Source organism: Diabrotica virgifera, chromosome 3, assembly GCF_917563875.1.
Source record: "Diabrotica virgifera virgifera chromosome 3, PGI_DIABVI_V3a".
NCBI lineage: Eukaryota > Metazoa > Arthropoda > Insecta > Coleoptera > Chrysomelidae > Diabrotica > Diabrotica virgifera.
Genome location: NC_065445.1, coordinates 266,127,310 through 266,151,734, shown reverse-complemented (window position 1 = coordinate 266,151,734; position 24,425 = coordinate 266,127,310). Strand labels below are relative to the sequence as shown.

At 33.3% G+C, this 24,425-nt stretch overlaps 1 protein-coding gene across 2 annotated transcripts in view; it reads right to left on the bottom strand.

Moving 5' to 3' along the window:
• The window catches only part of LOC114326024 (acid-sensing ion channel 5), a 40,144-nt gene extending 17,080 nt beyond the window's left edge, over positions 1-23,064 (bottom strand). The window contains exons 1-3 of one of the 2 annotated variants that reach the window (XM_050647366.1): positions 22,851-23,064; positions 13,122-13,253; positions 2,629-2,785 (exon numbers count right to left, since the gene is read on the bottom strand). In XM_050647366.1, coding sequence (XP_050503323.1) covers positions 2,629-2,785; positions 13,122-13,253; positions 22,851-22,946 — 385 coding nt within the window. In that variant the 5' untranslated portion in view covers positions 22,947-23,064. The remainder of the gene's footprint in view (positions 1-2,628; positions 2,786-13,121; positions 13,254-22,850) is intronic. The other variant, XM_050647367.1, reaches the window with a different exon arrangement.
• Positions 23,065-24,425: the final 1,361 nt, after the last annotated feature.

Sequence of the window (24,425 nt, the reverse complement as noted above, 5' to 3'; positions counted from 1 at the left end):
ACCCTATATAAGTTAAATTCTTTGTACCATATCAAAAAAAAAATATTTTATAGATTGCCATTCCTACGCCTTGGATAAAGTGTGAAGGGAATTTTTTCTCACAATTTCTTTACTTTCTTATTGATATTCACTATAACTATAATTCACTATAATTCACTATTATTGCAGTCGAAAACATTGTACGTAAATGCCTCGATTCCCTTACAATTTATTTACCTCAGCATCTAGCATATTTCGTCTTGTCCGCAGCGCAAGTGTCCCTAAATTTGACTTGTCCGGAAATGCTCCGTTCGCAAGTGGGCCGACACCAAAAAGAAGAATGGTACAACATCACTAATTAAAATATCGGTTTATATTTCCTGTCTACTCTCCCATTGCAGCCAATTTTTTCATTTAATTTAAAAATAATTATGATTTAGAAAAAAAATAACAAAACCTCAAAAAAAATTCAGATGTATAATACAATATTCCAGTTATAGTCCAGGCACCGAAGCTTTTCACCCCGCAATTTTTACAGAATGGATCGATTTGCTTGAAAATTTGAGAATAAGTAGTGGATGGTCCAAGGATCAAAATCTATATGCTGCCGAAAGGCGCTTTTATTATGGCGGTGGTTGCCACCCCATCTCGTGGGTGGAAATTTTTGAATACATTTTGACAGCAAAAGTTGATAAAAACATTCATTCTGAGCAAAAAATGTTGTATACATTTTTTTGATAAAACTAATAGTTTTCGATTTATTCGCTATCGAAAGTGTTAGTTTTATATGGAAAAAATCAATGTTCTTTTATAGTATACTCATTTACTATTCGCTCAATTTTTGTCGTAGAAAAAAATTTTTCACACCAAGTTCTTAAGAATTAAATAACCTACATTTTCATATTTAAACATTTTTTCTTATCTTTGATGCTAATCTTTCTATTCTGAAGAAAATTGCATTTTTTTACAAAACTACAAAAATTCTTTATTCGCTTTTAACTTCAGTTTTTTAAAAACTAATCATTTTAAGCCAGTCAAACTTATAGAATCTATTAATAATACACAAATAAAGAAGAATGAATAAGACTAATGACTAAAAATATCGCTAACTTACATTATTATGCTTACAATTGGATTTCTCCTTTTTTTTTTCTCAAAAAAATATATTGATTTTTTAACCGTAACTTTTTTATTTTGTATCTTAGAAAGTTTGTTATAAAAGAGTTTTGTAGGTTTTTACAAGATCTACAAGATTATTAATATTAAATCTTATTAAAATCCTTAGTCACAAAAAGAGGTGACTTTGAAAAGGTTGGTAGAGGTGGTTTTTGCATGCTATTACAAGTTTTAATTGTCAATATCTCACTTAATTTTTGCCATAGAAATATTTTTTCATACCAAATTCTTGGGAATTAAATTAGCTACAATTTAATATTTAAACCTTTTCTCACATCTCTGACGCTAATCCTTCTATTCAGAAGAAAAAGCCATTTTTTCCAAACTACAAAAATTCGTTAATCGCTGTTAACTTCATTTTTTAAAAAACAAGTCATTCTAAGGCGGTCAAACTTCTCAAACCTATTAATAATACATAAATAAATAAGACTAAATAAGGTTAATGACTAGTTTTAATTAGGGTGGTGATTACTGGGTTGCTTCCGACCACTTTTGCGCTGAAAAAATAGGGACTGATATTCTTTTCATTATAAGTCACTTAATTTTTGAGCTAGAGACTTCTTTTTTTATTTCTAGAGATAGATATTTTTAAATTATTTAAATTATTTTTAACAAGCTTTTCTCGAAAAATGCATATTTTTCCCGTCTTTTGACTTTGAAACTACAATATTTAGCATTTGACAAAGGAGAGCTAACATATAATAAAGTATATCTTGATTACTGTTGGTCTTAAAGTAAATTAAAAAACACAGTTTTGTTTATTTTTTCAAATAGTACATTTTTGTTAAGTAAGGTTGTTTTGATAAAACGAAAACTTTTGGGGTTATTAGCAGAAAACTGATTAAAAACATTGATTTTTCGATATAATACTAACACTTTCGATAGCGAATAAATCGAAAACTATTAATTTTATCAAAAAAATCTATAGAACATTTTCTGCTTAGAATGAACGTTTTTACCAACTTTTGCGGTCAAAATATAATAAAAAATTTCCACCCCAACAGGGGGTAGCAACCACCCCCATGGTAAAAGCGCCTTTCGCCTTCATATAGATTTTGACCCTTGGACTATCCACTACTTTATTGTCAAATTTTCAAGCAAATCGATCCATTCTGTAAAAATTGCGAGGTTTTGTCCTATTTCAAGCTTCATTACTTGGACTATTAACAAAATAAAAACCAATAATCCGTCGTTTGTCACCATTAATCCCTTTATCCTAAAGATAAATAACAGTTTGTCGACGAAAAATCCATTCGAACAAATGTCCGTCGACGAATTATACACATTCGATGAATTGTGCATTCCACCAACTGTTTGTCGACCAAATGTTGTCGACTAATTTTCCGTCGACGAAGTGTTCTCGACCAACGTTCCTAGACCCGCAGCATTAAAACTACGGATAGCAGAGTGACATATAAACATGAAGCCGAATAAATATTTTAAAATAAGCTAGGTATATATTAAAAAACTCACTTCTTAAACTACCAATTGACGAAAATGCGAACATAGAAACAATCTCATCGTACCTATATGTTGCCTTTTCTATAAATTCAGTCAATGTGTTGTTCGAGAAATTAAAATTCGAAAATGCAAAGCTCGAATCCAGCTTCTGTGACTGTATTCCAAATTCCTAAAAAATATATATTTCTCATCGCTGTGTCCAGGTACACGTTAGTTTGTACGCAAATCAAAAAGTTAGATACATACACGCGAACGAAACGTCATCAAGTCAATGACGTCATGAAGTATTTTTGGTACATGCTAATTTTCCGATTTTTTTGGTGTGTTTAGAGCTTGTTAATAGGGCTTTTCAATCACAGTCATTTGTTTCGAGCTTCTGTCATATGTCGTAAAATCCGTGTATATTAAATACACAGATCATACAACATATGACAGAAGCTCGAAACAAATGACAATCGATGAAAAGCCCTATAGACAAATATTTGTGATTAAGGGAAGGGGAGCAGAACTATTGAGATGTCTCAAACTTAATTTTAACAAATCAATGTGTATGTAACCCAAAATATGTAGGTATATTCAGGTTAGCAAAATATACATTTAGTTGACATGACATGTACAAAATACTGTTAAAGTATATACCTAAGATAATTATTTTTGTCAAAGCTCATAAATTTTTTTTAATTCGTTTTCGCTTTAACCCACTAACGGTTTTGATCGGTTTGACCTTTTAATTTTCCTTTTATTTTAATTTTGGGTAGCGGGTAGGAACTCCTTTGGATAGTCCTGCCAGGGAAAGTGATCCAATCCCTGCCCTCCGCAGATCCCAGGAGTTTCCTGACCCGGGAAACTAGTACCTGCTTAGGGTCCCTTGTCCAGGGTCACCGATGAAGACCACAACGGTATTAACGGCGGAGAGGAACATCTTCGGTACGGTGTGTGTGGCGGAAGTGGCGACCCCCGATTTTAGCGTTCGTGTAAAATTAAATGTAGCGTCTGATCCAGACATGACACAGGTCAGTAGCTGTGTCATTAGTGGCCCGTGGCTGAGGAATACAGTTCCTGACAGGTGCGGTTCCACAAAGTCTCAGACGACAATCAGATATTGATTTAACCGGCTGTGATACTGCGAACACTCACTAATCCGTCCGGCTCAACAAAACGCATCAAAATAGATAAGTAGCTCTCTCTCTTGTCGTTTCCCCATTACTGAGGATCGTAATTTCTTCCAATATTCCTAACAATGTTTCTCCATTCGTCTCTATCTTCAGCTAATCTAAGAGCTTCGCAGAATGAGTTTCCAGCTGAATGCTTTATTTGGTCAGACCATCTAGTTGGTGATCATCCTCTTGATCTTCTCCCCGGAACGTTTCCAGAACCAATTAATCTCTCCAAACTGTCGTCACCTCTGCGAACCACGTGACCAAAGAATTGCAGAATTCGTTGCAAACATATTGTGGACAGCCTTTTTTTAATATTTAGCTGGTTTAGAATGGAAACGTTTGTCCTATGAGCTGTCCAAGGTATGCGCAGAATTCTTCTCCAGCATCACATTTCAAAGGCATCAATTTTTTGGCGCTCACATGCGCGAAGAGTCCAAGTCTCTGCTCCGTATAGAAATATTGAGAATACAAGGGCATTCACCAGTCTCATTTTGATATTTTGAGAGATAGATCTTTAGTTAGGCGACTCATCGCATTTTTTGCCATACCAATACGTCTCCGAACTTCTGCTTCACAGTTACCATCGTTAGTTATACTAGACCCGAGATAGACAAAGGTGTTTACTATCTGGTATTCCTGTAACATGTTAGTCAGTTGAATAGTGTCGAATCTGTCGACCACCATTATTTTTGTCTTAGCTTTATTGATTTTCAGACTAACTTTATTGCTTTAGTACTCAACTCTTCGCAGAAGATCAAACATTTCTTGCTCATTTGCCGCTATATGTGTAGTGTCATCAGCAAATCTTAAATTGGAGATTTTCCTACTAGCTACTGTTACTCCACCGCCCCATCCTTCTAAAACCATCCTCATGACATGTTCACCATAGATGTTAAATAAGTCAGGTGACAACACGCATCCTTGTCTAACACCTCTCTCGGTCTTGAATTGGTTTGAGAACTTCTGATCTAGTCGTACTGTCGCTACATTAGACTGGTACAGATTTTTAATAAGTGTCACCATGTGCATTGGTGCGCCCATTTGTATTAAAAGTGACCACAGATTTATCCAGCTTACACAATCAAATGCCTTTTGGTAGTCAACGAAGCATAATATAAGCATATCCAGAAATAGATAAGTACGACCAAATAAAAAAATGAAGTAAAATTTAATAAAAAATTTTTGTCCAGGTAAAAAGTATATTAGTTTAAAAAGCCCCTATAGGGTTACAAACGGAAACAAAACGTTTTCGCTCTGTAACAAGAGCATCATCAGTGTTACAGGAACATGGTGAGCCACCGAAAAATACAAAGGTTAAAACCTTTTAAAAATAGACTGAAAGTCTTATATAAATGTAAACATAGTAAAATTCAAAGGATGGATATAATTCCTATGAATGTGACTTTAGGGCAACATATGACTCCCACACGTGGTAAGTGGGTCAATAGGTAACAATTAGGCCATTATGTTACAAGAGGTGACAGGCAACTGACAGGTAACAAAAAAAGTTACTACTAGCCACATACAACATCCAATCGATGGCTAAAGAAAAAGTACACGAATTAGAAGAAGAACTATCCAAGATAAAGTGGGATATTTTAGGACTGTCAAAAGTGAAACGAAGAGGCGAACAATGCATGTAGCTAAACTCTGGAAATCGCCTGTACCATACAGGGAAAATGGACTAAACATGCTCGAGTAGGATTTTTTATCAAAAAGTATCTCACACCATACATTTCTACATATAAAAGCGTTTCTGATAGAGTAGCATACATCAGGAAGAGGAAGTTGAAATGTTCTACGAAGATCTGTTAACAGCATTAGATGAAAATGATACAAAATATACCATAATTATTGGAGATTTCAACGCAAAATAAGGTAAAAAAGAAGAAAATACTGAAACTAAAATAGAAATGCATGGTTATGGCACACGAAATGCAAGAGGAGAAAAATTATATAGCTTCACAAAATTTATATGCCATGAACACATATTTCAAAAAACAAGCTTACCGAAAATGGACATGGATATCTCCCGATAAAAAGACGAAAAACGAGACCGATTACTTTTTTTTACTTTAAAACGGGTATATCGTGCATACGGGTAATATGACCCGTATGCATGCCAATGGAGAATATAAAATCCTTAATTGTATGTCAAAAAATGCGCAATAAATACCTCTTAAAACCCACCAAATATCATTTGCATATCTGAACCGGTTTTAGAGCAATAAATAAATCGTCAGTTTGTAAGACAAATTTCAACACTCCGTATCGCATTTGCGGACCTACGTTTATAAAGCAAACTGTCATTTTTATTTCATGCAGAATTACCCCTTAAATTTGTCACACACCCTGTATTAATGAAAAACATGACTAATTATTAAAGTATCTAACTTTTTTATTATCCAACATAAGTGATTGAATAAAAAAACAAAATGTTAAGAAAATCTGAGGCTATAGTTAAGTTTTAATTTCAGTATTTTATAAGGCTTTGGCCACACGGGCGATTTTTTACGCGGTAATTTACGGCGCCCATTGGTTTGACTACCGACCTCCTCCACCAATTTTAGATGAAATGATTTCACCTAAAATTGGTGGAGGAGGAAGTCAAACTAATGGGCGCCGTAAATTATCGCGCCGTAAAAAATCGCCGAGAAAAAGGACTTTATATAAATGAAACAAAAACTAAGTACATGGAATGGACCGACAAAAAATTCGAACAAGGGCAATATTTAATGATAACAACGAATGAAGGAACAATGTATAAATTTGAAAAGGTAGAGAGATTTGAATATTTAGGGACCTTATTTTCTAGTAAACCAAATATCCGGGATGAAATACACAAAAGACTAATGTCAGGGAATCGTTGCATGTATGCACTCAATAGAATACTCAGAAGCAAAAATATATCCAAAGCAGCTAAATTAAGAACGTATAAAACTGTGATACGACCAATAGTTACGTATACCTCAGAAACCTGGACTATGACAAAAACCGAGCAATCAATGTTACAAGTATGGGAAAGAAAAATACTTAGAAGGATATTTGGGGGAAAAATAATCAACAATCAGTGGACACGAAGAACAAACAAGGAGTTAGAAGAATTGTATAAGGAGCCTAATATAATTGCAGTTGTAAGATCACAAAGACTTAGATGGTTAGGACATGTCCAAAGAATGACCCAAGTTAGAATGCCTAAAATCATGTTAAGCGCTACAATAGGTGGTAAAAAGAGAAAAGGAAGACCTAGGACCAGATGGAGCCATGAAGTTAATGATGACCTCAGGTATCTCAATGCAACCAATTGGAAAGAAAAAGCGAAGAACAAGCAAGAATGGAGGAAGATTGTAAACCAAGCCATGAGCCTGCTTGGCTCGAAGTGCTAATGTATATATATAAAAAATCGCCCGTGTAGCCAAAGCGTTAATGCTAGAATATTCCACAGGGTATGGTGAACTTTGAGAAAAAACACAGTTTGATGGGTACACTCCGTATACAATGACAATTTACCTGTCTAGCAACAATATTATTACAGCGACATTGTTAAAGAATAAGGCTATGGCTATAACATATTAAAAAATAACTTAAATCGGAGAACAGGTTTAGGAAATTCGAGAGATCAAAAATGACCCATTTTTAAGGTGGTGCGTTAATGTATAAGATTATTAACTTTTTAGACTAGGGCGCATCTGTAAAAATATTAGTACATTTGGACGTTGAGAGGTGACTCCAATTTTTTTGCAGAAATTGCTTGAAAATAACTCAAATAATAAATATATATTAAATATATATAATAAAAAAATGGTCCTGAACATTGTTTAAATAATCAAAATATAAAAAAATGAAGTAAAAATTCGATTTTTCTCTTCGTTTTTTGATTATAACTTTGAAAGTATTCATTCCCGAGAAAAGTTGTACTGACATAAAAGTTGCGTTATTAAATTTCTACAATACAGAATACGTTAAAAATTTTAAAAATAGTCACCCTTGTTGCAAAATAGCAATAATTGCGAAAAAAACCATAAAAAAATAAGTATTCGCATTTTACGTTTTTTCAACCATTTATGCTACACCTAGGACCTTCATATTTTATTCAAAAAAACTTCATGGTATAGTAAAACAATACTGTAAATTTCATTAAGATCGGTTTAACAAATTTTGTAAAATTAATTTTGCAATTCAGCTTTCGCAAAAAAAATCATTTTTTCAAAATGTTGCAGGACTGAAAATAAAGGAGATAGCAAGTTATATTTTTTTTGCACATAGAAATGTACTGTACCTTTCATTTGCAATTTTCAAAATTAAAATCGATTAACTACCACGGTGTCAGGAATTTTTTTAAATAAACATTAATTATTGGTGCTACGCCCAGGACAGCGGATAGTTTGCTCTGATTGGGCATTTCAATGACCTGTGATAATGATTGATACATTTTTATTTTTATTACATTTCGATATAAATAAATAAATTTGTTTATTGCAAAATAAAAACACATACTCTATCCTTTTAAATAACACTTTTCTTAGCAAAAACTTTTTTGTTCATATATTTTAATTTAGAGAATAAAAGTTTATTATTTTTAAACATATGCAATTGTTTAAACAATATTTCACAAACAATAATAAAATTAGTTTGATTTTTGTGGAATTAAAATATTAAAATACAACAAAATGTAGAGTAAGAAAATAAAATATTAGATAAATATTGGAAGAAATTTTGGTGGAAATCAACTTGTGTGAATCGAACACCGCTGTCCTGCGCGTAGCACCAAAAATTAATGTTTATTTAAAAAAAAATCCTGACGCCGTCTTAGTTAATCGATTTTAATTTTGCAAATTGCAAATGAAAGGTACAGTACACTTCTATGCGTAAAAAAAATTTCAACTTGATACCTGCTTTATTTTCAGTCCTGCAACATTTTGAAAAAAAGATTTTTTTTTGCGAATGCTGGATTGCAAAATTTATTTTGCAAAATCTGTTGAACCGATCTTAATGAAATTTACAGTATTATTTTAAAATATCATAAAGTTTTCTGGGTAAAATATGAAGGTCCTAAGTGTAGCATAAATGGTTTAAAAACGTAAAATGCTAATACTTGCTTTTGTATGGTTTTTTTGCAATTAGTGCTATTTGCAAGAAGGGTGACTATTTCTAAAATTTTTAGCTAATTCTATCTTATAGAAAATTTAATTACGCAACTTTTATGTTGGTACAAATTTTCTCAGAAATGAACACTTTTAAAGTTATAATCAAAAAACGAAGAAAAAAATCAAATTTTTCCTTCATATTTTGACATTTTGATTATATAAACAATGTTCCGGACGTTTTTTGAGTGGGAGGATAACTCAAACGTTATTATTTGATTTATTTTCAAGCAATTTCTGCAAAAAAATTTGAGTCACCTCTCAACGTCCATCTCAAAACAGAGGCGCCCTGGACTATGGAAAATTTTCACAAAATTGCAAGTAATATTTTATAAGTTAATATTGATTTATGTTAACACGATGCAACATAGATACTATACGATATTACATGTCATTTTGCATGCTTCATAAACTTCCAGTTGATGCTATCTGTCGCTTTGAAATGAGAAATATCATTAAATTGAAAAATGCATGGAATCTAAACATATATTAGATAGGTTTGGGATTTCTTATTACATGGCAATTAATCATATGAACGATATACTATAAAATTTGATGATCAAAAATTATAAACGGACGTTTAAAAATATAGTTTTTCTAAACTATGCGCGCGAAATGTAATTTATTTTCAACTTGTAAGGATGTAAAAGGATTGATATGGTTATTTTAAACTGCCCGTTTGTTTTTATTATAAATCTCATATATTAAAAAGATTTCTGACTCATCTCTTTATTAAGATACAAGAAGCTAAGTGCTACGTTTGGCCTGTGTTGTACGGAATGTCAGCATGGACGTTAGAAGCCATATCTATTGACAAGCTTAAAGCTTTTGCCACGTGGTGCCTGTACCGGATGCTCAGAGTATCATGGAGGTATAGAGTTGATAGAGAATATATAGAGGTATTTCCTTTTTTTATGAAAAAAGAGTGACCATTTTTTCATTTTCACTGTCATTTAAAGTTTCTTTGAAATGCTTAGGTCAATTTTTATTTCTTTTCGTTCGGTTATACATATGAACTCATTTCTCATATATGCATTGTGGCTCTGCTATCCTTCTTCTTCTACGGTACTACAGCCCAAATTGAGCCTTGGGCTCCTTTATTTTTTGCCGCCACCCTTGGTTGTCTGTGGCTGCTCTTCTCCATACACGGACTCCTAAAAGGGCTTGTGCGTCGCTGTTTACTGTTTCTTCCCAGCGCTTTCTTGGCTTTACAACCGGTCTCTTTCCCTGCATTCTAGCATTCAGTGCTCTTTTTGGTAGCCTATCCTCTCCCATTCTTATCACATGTCCAGCCCATTGCAATCTTTGTATTCTAATGAAGTCTGACAGGGGTGCTTCCTTATAAAGTTGATAAAGTTCGTTGTTGTATCGACTTCTGAAGATTCCGTTTTCCCTCACAGGTCCTAGTATTCTCCTCAGTGCTTTCCTTTCGAATGTGTCGAGTTTGTTTTTGCATGCTTCTTTCAGGACCCAGGCTTCACTGCCATTGCATGTTATTGGTCGAATTAAAGTTTTATAGATTCTCATTTTTGTATTTCGGTGGACACTTTTAGACCGAAATATATGGGAGAGGGCAAAATAAGCTCTGTTTGCCTGCGTTATTCTCTTCCGTATTTCCCCATCTTCTGATCCGTCGGCATATATTTCTACTCCCAGGTATGTAAACTTTCCAACCGTTTCAATGTCATCTTCATATGTAATGTTTTGTGGGACTATATTTCTTCTCGTCTGAGTCATTATTTTTGTTTTTTTCTGTGTTAATTTCCAGACCTAGCATTTTTGTTTGTATTTTTAACTCTGCGTATGTTTCCTGTGCTCCTGTTGATGTTCTACTCATAATATTAATATCATCGGCATAAGCGGCCAGTTGAACCGTTCGGTTGGTCAGTAGATTTCCTCGGCCAGTTTGCATTTGCCTGACCGCCTACTCCAGTGCCAGGTTAAACAATGTTGGGGCCAGCCCATCTCCCTGCTTTAGTCTCTGCCAAATTTTGAAAAAGTATGTCCAGTGGTTTTGTATTCGTACACATGCCTGAGTTTCATCCATTGTGGCTTTAATGAGTGTTATTAGCTTATGTGGTATTGCCAATTCAGCCAATAATAGTATAGTTTGTTCCTTTTGACTGAGTCGTTTGCCTGTTTGAAGTCTACAAACCCGCTGTGAACATCAATATCGTATTCCCATGATTTGCTCAATATCTGTTTAACTGTAGATATTTGATCCAGTGTCGATCTTCCCCGTCGGAAGCCCGTCTGATACTTTAAAACTTTAAAAGGGTAAAAACCCCGTCTGATACTCTCCAATAATATTTTCTGCTAGTGGTTGGAGCCGCTGGTTTTTAATATACGTGAGGACTTTATATGCTGTACATAGTAGAGAGATTCCACGGTAATTTTTGCATTGGAGTTTGTCTTCTTTTTTATAGATCGGGCATACTATACTTTCCTTCCAGTCGTCGGGTATTTTCTCTTCTTGCCATATGTCTTTGATGAGCGCGTGGATGTGCCTTCCTAGGTGGTCGCCACCTACCTTATACAGTTCTGCTGGTATTTTGTCAACTCTCGGAGCTTTATTGTTTTTCTGGGCCTTAATAGCTTCGAGAACTTCCTCTATAGTTGGAGCTTCTACTTCATTATCTACTTCATTCTCTTCTACGTAGTTCATACCCATTTCATCTTCCATGTCTACTTGTGTTTCAAGTAGGGTCTGAAAATAATGCTTCCAGGTTTCTGTGACTTTCTGTTGGTCACTGATTATTTACCAACTTTCATTTTTACATAGACTTGTTTGAGGTTTATACCCACTTCTTATCTTTTTTAGGTATTCGCATGCCCCTCTAATTTCGTTGTTTTTGAAATTTTCTTCAATTTTTTCTATTTGTCATCTAATGTTCATCTTTCCCGTGTTCTTCTTGTTATGTACATTTTGTGTGCTTCATTTCTTTCCTCTATTGCTTGTCTGCACTCGTCATCAAACCATGCTCCTCTTCTCTCCCTTTTCTTGTTTCCCAGGCTCTGCTATCCACTGGTATTATTTTTTTGTTTCTTCATTTTTATTCCATTTTTGGAATTTGTCTTCTATATCTTCTAAATTGGAATTAGAGCACGGAGAAGAGTTTCCAGAGATAGAGGCGAATGGAGAATTGTTCTGAAGAAGGTTTTGGCTCATACAGGGCTGTGACGCTACTGATGATGATGATGATTTTCTAATTTATTTTCATAGCATTTGCTTTTGTTAGTTCTGTCCAAGGGAAAATAGACAGCAAAAGGGGTTCAGAGACCAGGATACACTCGTGACTCCAAAAATTGCGGCAATGGTTCGGATTGTCATCTGCCGAACTATTCAGATCTGCTGTAAACAAAGTCAGAATAGCCATGTTAATTGCCAACACTCGAAACGGACAAGGCACATGAAGAAGAAGTTGTATATATCCTTTTCATGATTTTAGCTAAATCTCTGTATTTTTGTCTGCCTTTTTAAATATTAGTAACTAGGTTTGTCTATCAGTCTTTTTTAATAGTAGGTACTGTGCTTTACTTTTCCTATTACTATTTATTATACATGCTTTCTTCTTTTTCTTCTTACCTTTCTATCGTAAATTTTTGGATATACTTCTTTTCCAACTCCTTCCTTTGATCTCTATCGTGAGCAACATAGTCCAGTTTCTTCTGACTATTTTTTGGTCGTCTTTGGCTTTCTAATATAATATTATCTATGTCTTCTATTGTCTAGCAGTGTGGCCTGTGAACTTCCATTTAAGTTTGGGACTTGTTGTTGCGATATCATTGACTTTTGTTTTTGATCTTACTCAGTCCCTCTTTCTATATGACAATCGTGAACCTAACATTATCCTTTCCTTTTCACTTTTTTTATTTCTAGTTTGTTCATATCTGACCAAGTTAGGGTCTCTGTTTAACATAATATATAAGTCATGAGTCATGATAATGAATGATGCACTGGTTGAAGAGTTTGCTCCTTAAGAATTGTGGTATCTTGCGGTTCGTAAGTATCCAACTGAGTTTTCCAAATACTGCCCATACTAGTCTTACTATTCTGTTATAGTGATTTCGGCACTTTGGTTCTCTTTAACAAGTGTTCAGAATTTGGCCTAGGTAGAAATATTCTTGGATTTGCCTTTTATTTTTAGGTATACTAAATAATAGAAAAGTGTAATTTTCAGTTTTAAATATAAATACTTACCGAAAAAAGGTTAGTTTTGTATGCAGGCCGACGACATATTGTTACACATGGATAAGTTACACTGCTGTTAACGACGAATTCAGAATGTGTAGATGCAGGTGGGTATAAAAATTTTTTTACACATTGTGTAACCTAAAACATACAAGGAGTTAATTATACCTTCCGTATTATAGTATTGATTTTATACATATTAGAGTGAACATAAATGGAGCGTTTTTCAACAACTTGTGGCTTGTAGTCCTTATTGCAGACTGGGTAGATCATGCCTGAAAACCTCTTCAATACCTTCAGACAGTGGCGCACCTAGAATTTCTTCTTTTGGGGTTTGGCTTGGGCACCGAAATTTTTTTGTATTTTTTTGAAAGACAAGTTAAACTTTCCTACTACTTTTTATATGCCCTCGGAGGGGTTTCAACACCCAAACTCCCCCTGGGTGCGCCACTGCCTTCAGAGCTCTTGTACACGGTTAGGCCTTAAAATTAACTTTTCCAAAACACAATATAATTACCAACCTTGTACTAGCCAAAAACATCTTAATTAATGGCACGCAAATTGTACAAGTGTATACACCTATAAATATCTGGGCCACGAGAATGAATGAGGAAGAGATAATCAAACAACAGAGTTAAACAGGAGAATAGAATTAACATGAGCATATTACGGAAAACTCAGGGAAGCCTTTAAATTATATATTTCCATGTGCTTGAAAAGGAAGGTCTTTGATAAATGTGTACTCCCCAGTGGCGGCTCGTGATTTTTACAATAGGGGAGGCTATACCTAACTCTAAAATATCTAGACAAATTTGCACTAGCAAAAAAATGCGCCAAAAATGTAATGTAAGGCCCCTTTTTTGACCATTTTTTATTTACATTTCATAATATCATCATAATTCATAATTTCATAATATCATATCATTTTAAAAATAATTAGTCTAATTGTAAAAGTTTAATACCAAAGTTTGTGTCGTTTATTTGTTAAAAATTCCATATTTGTTAGTAGATATGCATATCAAAATAAGATTTGAAGTTTTGCAGTCCATACAGTTTGAAGGTGCACATTTTTTAAGATACTCAACTGAATTTTTTTAATTCTAAACACGGCCTACTGCGAATCCAAAAACATGATAAATTACCGATATTTTGCTTTGCGTTACAAATATCGGAAAAAGTTATTTGAACAAGTTGTTCCAAATATTATTCTAATCCAAAATACCAAATTTCATAACAAAATTCGCACTTTTAGTTTTTTCATTATTTTTAGTCAGGACCCTAAAATTCGTTGTCCCGAGATGCACGCAGCGGCAATGGAGCCGAGAAGCTAGTTAGCCTCCGTTGGTAAATCTCCGTGCAGCGTGTGATGGCACCGTAGATGCCACTGTTAGGAGACCGGGTCTCCTTAAACGCCTACTGCGCTGCTCGGAGCATTAGCAACGGAGGCTGGCCGGCTTCTCGGCTCCGTTCATGCATCTCGGGATAACCCAGGGTCCTGCCTACAATAATAATAAAAAACTGTGACGCAATCATGCGTTCTAATGCTAATGCTCCGTGCGTATGGATATTTAGTGATAATATGGAATTTACACGCTGTATAATAGTGAGAGTGCTTGTTGTTTTTCGCGATTCAAGATAAACAAAACAGTGTAGCGTGTGTAAAAAATTTATAGGGAGGCTAAGCCTCCCTTGCCTCCTCTGACGAGCCGCCACTGGTACTCCCAGTTCTAACGTATGGAACAGAAACATTAAAGTGGAATTTAAATTCCACTTTCTTGGATTCAAGGGCAACAAGAATTTAATTTTGGTCAGTAAGTGGTCTTTCGCAAGTTCTCCGATATCTACGTATATAATTCAAGATTTGCTTATTAGAATTTGAAAATGTGGTCTCGAATTGTCTAGAATTAGAATAAAGTAATTACCTATAAAGTATGATATGGGGAAACAGAGTCGACTAAAACATCAATAATGTATCGTCGTGCTATCATGCTATCTTCAACAAACACCAGCTTCGTATGACCTTTCATCAATATTTATGAATAAAACTTAAAGTGCATTCCAAAAATATTTGACTTGCTTAAGATGTTGACGAGTAAATGCCAATAGACATACCAATCCGGTACCGTCTACGCAATTTTAAACCTCAGCTAGTCGACAATCCTTTATAGGAGAGGAACCGAAGCTTTTCACCTCGCAATTTTTACAGAATGGTTGATTTGATTGAAATTTTAAGAATAAGTAGAGGATAGTCCCAGGATCAAAATCTATATGATTAAAAAAGGCGTTTTACCATGGGGGTGGTTGCCACCCCATCTCGGGGGTGAAACTTTTTTATTATATTTTGACCGCAAAAGTTGATAAAAACATTAATTCTAAGCAAAAAATGTTCTATACATTTTTTTTTATAAAATTAATAGTTTTCGATTTATTCGTTATCGAAAGTTTTGTATAGAAAAATCAATGTTTTCGATATTACAATTCACTCAATTTTTGCCGTAGAAAAATTGTTTTCAAACAAAGTTGTTGGGAATTAAAATAACCTACAATTTTATATCCAAACATTTTTTCGTATCTCTGATGCTAATCTTTCTATTCTAAAGAAAATTAGTCTAGTAAAATAAAATTTCACTGCATGTAAAACAAAATGTAAATTCGTACAGGTTGAAACAAACTTTATATCAAAGTTTAGGTGGGTACAAAAGATATTTTCAAGAAAGTATCCAAATCACACAAGGGGATCATTCTTTAAATAATTAAAAAGGGGTCATTTTTGCAAAAAAATTACTTTTTTAACTGCTGAGGCCATTCAATTACTAATAAAGGTCTATAGGATTATTTTCCGCAAAGCTGAAGGGTTAATCTTTCACATATAACTTACTAAATTAAATTTGACCCCCTATTTATTTAAATAATTATACATGAAACTTTAAAAACAAATTTGCAAAAAATTATTTTTAGCCTTTTAAATAAGCACTATAAAATATCTTATTTTACAGGAGAAGTTGCACTATGTTATCAGTATTAACCAAAAAAAAATTAGTCCAAAAATATTTAATATTTTTTAAAATATTGAATTTGTTTATTAAATGTTACTCTATTTTCAATTGCAAAAACGCGGTTGTTGCCAAAGAAATATTCACCTGTATTAAATCTTATTAGTTTTATTTTTATATGTTTTCGATAAATGTATTGATGAATTCAAATTTCAATTAAACTTCCCCCTAAAATGACATTTGAAAATTATTCAAATTTGTTTATAATTTGTTTTTTTAATAACGTCGCGGGGATTAAATATTTTGAAATGCCGTTTCGATAATTGGGTTTCTGGGAATTTTTCACTAATTAACAAATTTTTTTGTCTTTTTTTCCTCTTCTTTTTTTTTCATGGAGTTATATTACTACGGGCCCTTTTAGGGTTAAGTTTCATTAAGAATGTCGAATCTCTAAGTTATAGATTCTAGACCTAAAAATATTAAGATTGGTCTAAAATCACTTAAATAAAATGTGGCTGGTTACTGAGTTACAGGGTGTTGAATTTAAAAATTGAAAATTATTTTTACCAAGTACTTTCAAACTATTTGACGCATCCTTATCATACTTGTCAGAAAGTGTGGGTACTATACAGTCTACTAAATTGTGACAAATAAAAGTTTCTAGCTACTACCAGAGGCGTACGACAGGGGATAGTTAATGGTTGACCCTTTCCAAATTCTACGCCACTGAGGGAATTACTATTTTAGCGAAATTTTTCGATTCCCCAATACTTTATATGTAAATAATATACTCTTTACTGGTAACGATTAAGTCATTAGTTTTCGAGATATTGGACGTTAAAAATGAAACGGCATAGTTATTTTGATTCATTCATTCATTCATTTTAAACTTCCAATATCTCTCAAACTGATGACTTTATCGATACCAATAAAGTTATTTACATACAAAGTATTGGAGAATCGAAAAATTTCGTTAAAATAGTAATTCACTCAGTGGCGTAGAATTTGGGAAGGGTAAATCATTCACTATCCCCTGTCGTACGCCTCTGGCACTAGCTAGAAACGTTTATTAATCACAGTTTAGTAGGGTGTATAATAGCCACACTTTCTGCCAAGTATGATAAGGATACGTTAAATAGTTTTAAAGTAATTGGTAACAATAATTTTTAAATTTTTAAATAACTCAGTAAGTAGCCACATTTTATTTAAGAGATTTTAGTTAAATCTTAATATTTTTAGGTCTACAATCTAGATCTCATAGACTCGACACTCTTAATAAAATTTAACCCTAAAAGGGCCCGTAGTAATATAACTCCAAGGAAAAAAAGAAGAAAAAAAAACGACAAAAAAATTGTGTTAATTAGTAAAAAATTCCCAGGAACCCAATTATCGAAACGGCATTTTAAAATACTTAATCCCCGCGACGTTATTAAAAAAACAAATTATAAACAAATTTGTATGATTTTCAAATGCCATTTTAGGGGGGAGTTTAATTGAAATTTGAATGTATCCATACAATTGTCGACAATATACATAAAAATAAAAATAATGAGATCTTAAGCAGGTGAATATTTCTTTGGCAACAACCGCGTTTTTGCAATTGAAAATATAGTAACATTTAATAAACAACTTCAATATCTCAAAAAAAAATTAAATATTTTTTGACCAATTTTTTTTGCTTAATACTGGTAACATAGCGCAACTTAGTCTGTAAAATAAGATATTTTATAGTGCTTATTTAAAACGTTAAAAATAATTATTTGCGAATTTGTTTTTTAAGTTTTATATACAATTATTTAAATAAATAGGGGGTCAAATTTAATTTAGTAAGTCTTATGTGAAAGATTTACCCTTCAGCTCTGTAGAAAAAAATTCCATAGACCTTCATTGGTAGGTGAATTACCTCAGCAGTTAAAAAAGTATTTTTTTTTGCAAAAATGACCCCTTTTTAATTATTTAAACAATGATCCCCTTGTATGATTTGGATACTTTTTTGAAAATATCTTTTGTACCCACCTAAACTTTGATATAAAATTTGTTTTAACCTGTACGAATTTACATTTTGACTTTTTTTTATTTTATTAGGCTAAATGGCATTTTTTACTAAACTACAAAAATTCGTTATTTGCTTTTAACTCCAATTTTTTAAAAACTAATCATTCTAAGCCAGTGAAACATCTAGAATCTATTATTAATACATAAATGAATAAGAATTAATAAGGCTAATGATCAAAAACACCGTCAACTTACATTATTATGCTTCCAATTGGATTTCTCCTTTTTTTTTTCAAAAAAATATATTGATTTTTTAACCGCAACTTTTTATTTTTTATCTTAGAAAGTGGTAAAAAAGAATTTTGTAGGTTTTTACAAGACCTATAAGCCTATGAATATTAAGTCTTTTTAAAGTCCTCAGTCGCAAAAAGAGGTGACTTTGAGAGGGTTGGTAAAGCTGGTTTTTGCATGTTATTAGAAGTTTTAATTGTCAATAGTTCACTCAATTTTTGCTTTAGAAAAATTTTTGCAAACCAGGTTCTTGGGAATTAAATAAGCTAAAATTTCGTATTTAAACATTTTTTTCGTATCTCTGATGCTATCTTTGCTATTTTGAGGAAGAGGCCATTTTTTTCCAAACTACAAAAAGTCGTTATTCGCTTTTAACTCCATGTTTTTTAAAAACTAATCATTCTAAGCCGGTCAAACTTCTAGAATATATTAATAATAATAATACATAAGTAAAAAAGACAAAATAAGGTTAATGACTAATTTTAATTAGAGTGGTGATTAGGGGGTTGCTTGCGATCACATTTTCGCTGAAAAAAATGGGGAGATTAATGGGGAGAAAATGGTAACAAGGATAACGTACCTTGGAAGTAATCTTGATGAAACTTGGGACCAGGACCACTCACTAGAGATAACAACATGTCTTGAAAATGCACCTACAGTGTTTTACAAAATGCAAAAGATTCTATGCAACCGCCAGCTGGATATCTCATTGAGAACTAGAATACTTAAGCGCTATGTTTTCTTCACCTTGCTCTATGATGTTGAAGCCTGGACAATGACAGAAGCAACACAAAAAAGAAACCAAGCATTCGAAATCTGGTGTTATTGCAATATGATCAGAATATCCTACATGAGCGACAAATGCGAAAGAGAGCTTATGCTTATCGAAAGCAAAATCAATAGCAAAAGGGCACCAGGAAGGAGAGTCAACTCTTGGCTTAAAAACCTACGACAGTGGATGAATATGAACTCCATAGAACTATGATTCAGGACGACTGCAAATGAGATTCTTCTTCTTAGGGTGCCTGTCCGTTCCGAACGTTGGCGATCATTCTGGCTATGATAACTTTGTCAGTTGCTATACGGAATAGTTGTGTTGAGGTGTTTCTATACCATGCTCTCAGGTTAGCAAGCCACGATATTCTTCTTCGTCCTGGGACCCTTTTTCCTTCAATTTTACCTTGTTAAATGCACTGGAGTAGCTCGTATCTGCCTTGATTTCTCATTATATGCCCCAAGTACTGCAGCTTACGGCCCTTCACGATGTTGACTAAATCTGCGGTTGTGTTCATCCTCCGTAGTACTTCTTCATTGGTGACTTTATCTGTCCATGGTATCTTCAGGATCCTTCTGTACAACCATAGATCAAAAGCTTGAAGTTTCGATAGAATTTCCGCCTTTAATGTCCACGTTTCTACTCCATATAGAAGCACTGAGTACACGTAACATTTAAGGAGCCTTATTTTTGTTTTTAGAGTGATGTCATGGCTCTTGAACACAGAGCTCATAGTCAAGAATGCACTCTTTGCCTTTCCGATGCGACATTTAATCTCTTGAGTATTGTCCCACGACTCATTGATTATAGTTCCCAAATAGTTGTATTGTGAGACACGTTCAATTCTCATTTGGTGCACAGTGCACATACAGATTTACTCCAGTTATGTTTTGCTTGCTGATGATCATTAGCTTGGTTTTACTGGTGTTTATATCTAGTCCATATGTTCTACTGGTTTCAGTTATTTTATTCATTAAGTTTTGCAGTCCTTCTATGGTATTAGAAAACACTATTGTATCATCTGCATATCGCAGGTTACTGAGCTTGACTCCATTTATTGAGATGCCTTCATCAATATCTTTTAGAGCCTCTTCAAAAATGTGCTCTGAGTACCTACAGATTAAATATCAGCGGTGAAATTTATGCATCCCTGTCTCAATCTCCCTTAAGATTTTGATGCTGATTGATTCCAATATAGGTTAGCTATTATTTTCAGGTCTCTTTCGTCAATCCCTGTCCTCTTCAGCACTTCCATCATTTGTTAATGTCGGACTCTATCGATTCAACACAACCACTACAAATCTTTTCAGAGCAGCAGTGTGTAAAGTACAGATTGCCATGATGGTCGCCAACATCCGAAACGGATAGGCACTACAAGAAGAAGAAGGACTATATCGAAAGCCTTTTTGTAGTCAATTAGGCATGCAAAAACATCACAGCTGACATCTCTACATTTCTGAAACAACACCTGCACGCTAAATAAAGCCTCCCTCGTACCAACCGGCGTTCACAAATCCAAACTGATTGGGCGCAATTTGTTCTTCGCATTTTCGGTAAATTCTATTATGGATGACTTTTAAAAACAGCTTGAGAAGATGGCTCATTAGGCTTATGGTCCTATAGTCTTCACAAACCTTTGCTCCTGTTTTTTTGGGTGACGGTACAAACTCAGATTTGAGCCACTCTGCTGGTATTTTTCCTGCCTTGTATATGTCATTAAATATTTCAGCTATTATTTTTATTTGTGCTCCATCTAATAGCTTTAGCAGTTTTGCAGGTATTTCATCAAGTCCCGGTGCCTTTCCATCCTTCATTTGTCTGATGGCTGTGGTTACTTCTTCTGGTAGGATTTCGGGACCTGAGTTATCTTCAATGGTGGGTTCTTTTCCTGTTCTATTCTTCCCATACTTTCTTTTTATTTTCTTTGGTTATGGCAAGATTGCCTTCATCATCTGTTATTTTTCCGCTGCTGCGTTTTCAGAACTTTCCAGCTATTTCCTTCACTTTTCGATGGACATTGAAATTGTCATTAGTCCAGAAAGCCACTGCGCATCCGCTAGGAAAAATATTCAATTCGGATTTTTTGCGCAATCTTACTCAAAAAGGACTCCTTTTAACAAATTTGCATGTTGCCAGGACCAAAAGGTGGTCAAAAATTTTTTAAACGTTTTTTTTGTTTTTTTTTCATAAAATTATTTTTTTTGCATGGAAAAAAGTTTTTTTTAGGTTTTCTGGATTATTCCAAACAGAAAAGGTCTTTAGTGACTTTTCTCTAAAAATGATAGTTTTTGACATATAAGCGATTAAAAATTGAAAAATTGCGAAATCGGCCATTTTTAACCCTCAAAAACTATATGAAAAACTGAAAATTTTAATGTTACCAAGGTAGGTAGATATTCTTTAAACATCGATTGATGAAATCCCGAAGAGTTTTTTGCAATACAATATTCAAAACTCCTTTGTTTATTAATTGATAATCAAGCGTGCGCGACACTATTTTCCACCGACAGTATGGTGCAAATGAAAGGAATAAATTCATTATTTCGTAAACCGGCGACTTTAAGGAAAAATACCGAAACAGGTCGATTTTTATTTTTAAGTTATGATATTGTGGCATATATGGTATACTAGTGACGTCATCCGTCTGGGCGTCATGACGTAATCGATGATTTTTTTAAATGAGAATAGGGGTCGTGTGGTAGCTCATTTGAAAGATTCTTCAATTCTCTATTCAGTAATGTAAACATTTACATAATTATTTATACAGGGTGTCCTTCTACTTCTTTTTTTGTCAAATAATTTAATTTAATAAAAATTTTTTAGACACCCTGTGTAAATAATTATGTAAATCTTTATATTACTAAATAGAGAATTAAAGAACCTTTCAAATGAGCTAGCACACGACCCCTATTCTCGTTTAAAAAAATCATCGATTACGTATCACGTCCAGATGGATGACGTCACTAGTATACCATATATGCCACAATTTTATAACTTAAAAATAAAGATCGACCTGTTTCGGGATTTTTCCTTAAAGGCGCCGGTTTACGAAATAACGAATTTATTCCTTTCATTTGCACCATACTGTCGGTGGAAAATAGTGTCGCGCACGCTTGATTATCAATTAAAAAACAAAGGAGTTTTGAATATTGTATTGCAAAAAACTCTTCGGGATTTCATCAATCGATGTTTAAAGAATATTTGCCTATCTTGGGAACATTCAAATTTTCAGTTTTTCACCTAGTTTTTGAGGGTAAAAAATGGCCGATTTCGCAATTTTTCAATTTTTAATCGCTTATATGTCAAAAACTATCATTTTTAGAGAAAAGTCACTAAAAACCTTTTCTGTTTGGAATGATCCAAAAAACCTAAAAAAACTTTTTTCCATGCAAAAAAAATAATTTTAGGAAAAAAACAAAAAAAACGTTTAAAAAATTTTTGACCACCTTTTGGTCCTGGCAACATGCAAATTTGTTAAACGGAGTTCTTTTTGAGTAAGATTGTGCAAAAATTCCGAATTAGAATATTTTTCCTAGCGGATGCGCAGTGGCTTTCTGGACTACATATCGACTCTGATACTACAAATGAAATTAAAATAGTCAAATGTAATGGCCACCGTCCTTAAGGATAGGGCACCTTACGAAGAAGATTAATACATAATTGGATATAGTAGTATATACTTACCTGAGTGAATGTAAAAATTCCACAAATAAATAAAACAATAAATTTAATCAATTGACTTGGATCTTTCAAACATTCTTTTCCTATTATTAACTCCATTCCAGTTAGTTGTTTTAGGGTGCACACACTTTTTGAAATGAGTTTATTTGACTAAAGTAGTATCAGCTGCCTCGTTATAGGTTGTAATTAATATTTGATGGCAATAAAGTTGGTTTATGAGTTTTTGATCGCGCCATTATAGAGTATACAATATAAGAATTATAGTGAATAAATTAATATACTGAATATTGCGAGCTTGTTAATAAACTTTTCGTTAAAGCTCCTTATTGATATGATTGTATTGAGATAATATTGATAGCATTTTTAGATTGCTATAGTAGAATCGTACTATATTAAAAATGCTTTGATGATTTATTTTTTTAGTAATAAGAAAAATGTCACACTTTTTCAACAGAACATTAAAGGTAATAAATTAGGGAGAACATGGATATATGAATATTAGCAACAAAAATATATCACAAGACGTAATTATATGAAAAATAATAATAGGTATTCTAGAAAGCATCGAGTTTCATTGAGATTGTTTTTGTTCTCTATAGTTAAAAGAAATATTTCACTTAAGAAAATAGACAGCAGAAGCAGAAGGGGTCTAGGAAGGAGGAGACATTCGTGGCTCCAAAACTTGCGGCAATGGTTCGGATTGTCATCTGCCGAATAGAATAGAATAGAAATATTCTTTATTGTCACTGAAAATTATACAAAGGGTACCCCCCGTTAAGATAGGCAAAATGCCCTCACTCTCAGAATTCGATCTTTTTAATTTTTTTACGTTCTGTGCAATTAAAAAATGAGATAACGCGGATTTTTAGCTCGCCACCCCCTTACCCCTCCCCCCACAGCCTAAAACGTAGATTTTTAGATTAAATTTTTTTTTAGTTGGGTTGCAATTGATTTAAAAATTTCAAAAAATTCACACGTGTAACTGAGGCTTTTACAAAACATGTTCATTTTTTATGGACTCTTAGGTCGAGTGTACATAACCTCAAATTTTTTTTTAACTCTTTTAAAACCTATAACTTTTTTTTGGAGGGGGCTGCAGGTCCAATTTTTTTTTTTGCATTTTGTGTATTTTATCAAAAGCTATCTCTCTGATTTTTTTCAGATTTTTTCGTCAGGTGCGCCATCTTGAAAAATCCGGAAAACTGTTTTTTTAGGGGGTTTTTAGGGATTTTCTCCATTTTATAGACTGCAACATAGATCAACTCAAGGTTTTGTTAATAGATTATGTATAATTTGAAATAAATGAGTATTTTAGGATTATCAAAAATTGGGCAAAATACCTTTAAACCCCCCAAAAACCATGTTTTTTTAAGTTATGTAAGGGTTTTTGCGGGCTTAATGATATTTTTTGAGGTCGATACAGCCTGAATATATTTTTTATTTTTTTTACGTTCTATATGATTTTAAAAAATTAGGACTCACCGCAATTTTAGCCCACTTCCCCTATTCCCCCTCCCCCACAGCCAAAAATGTCAATTTTTAGATTTTATTTTTTTTAAGTTGGTTTGCAATTAGATT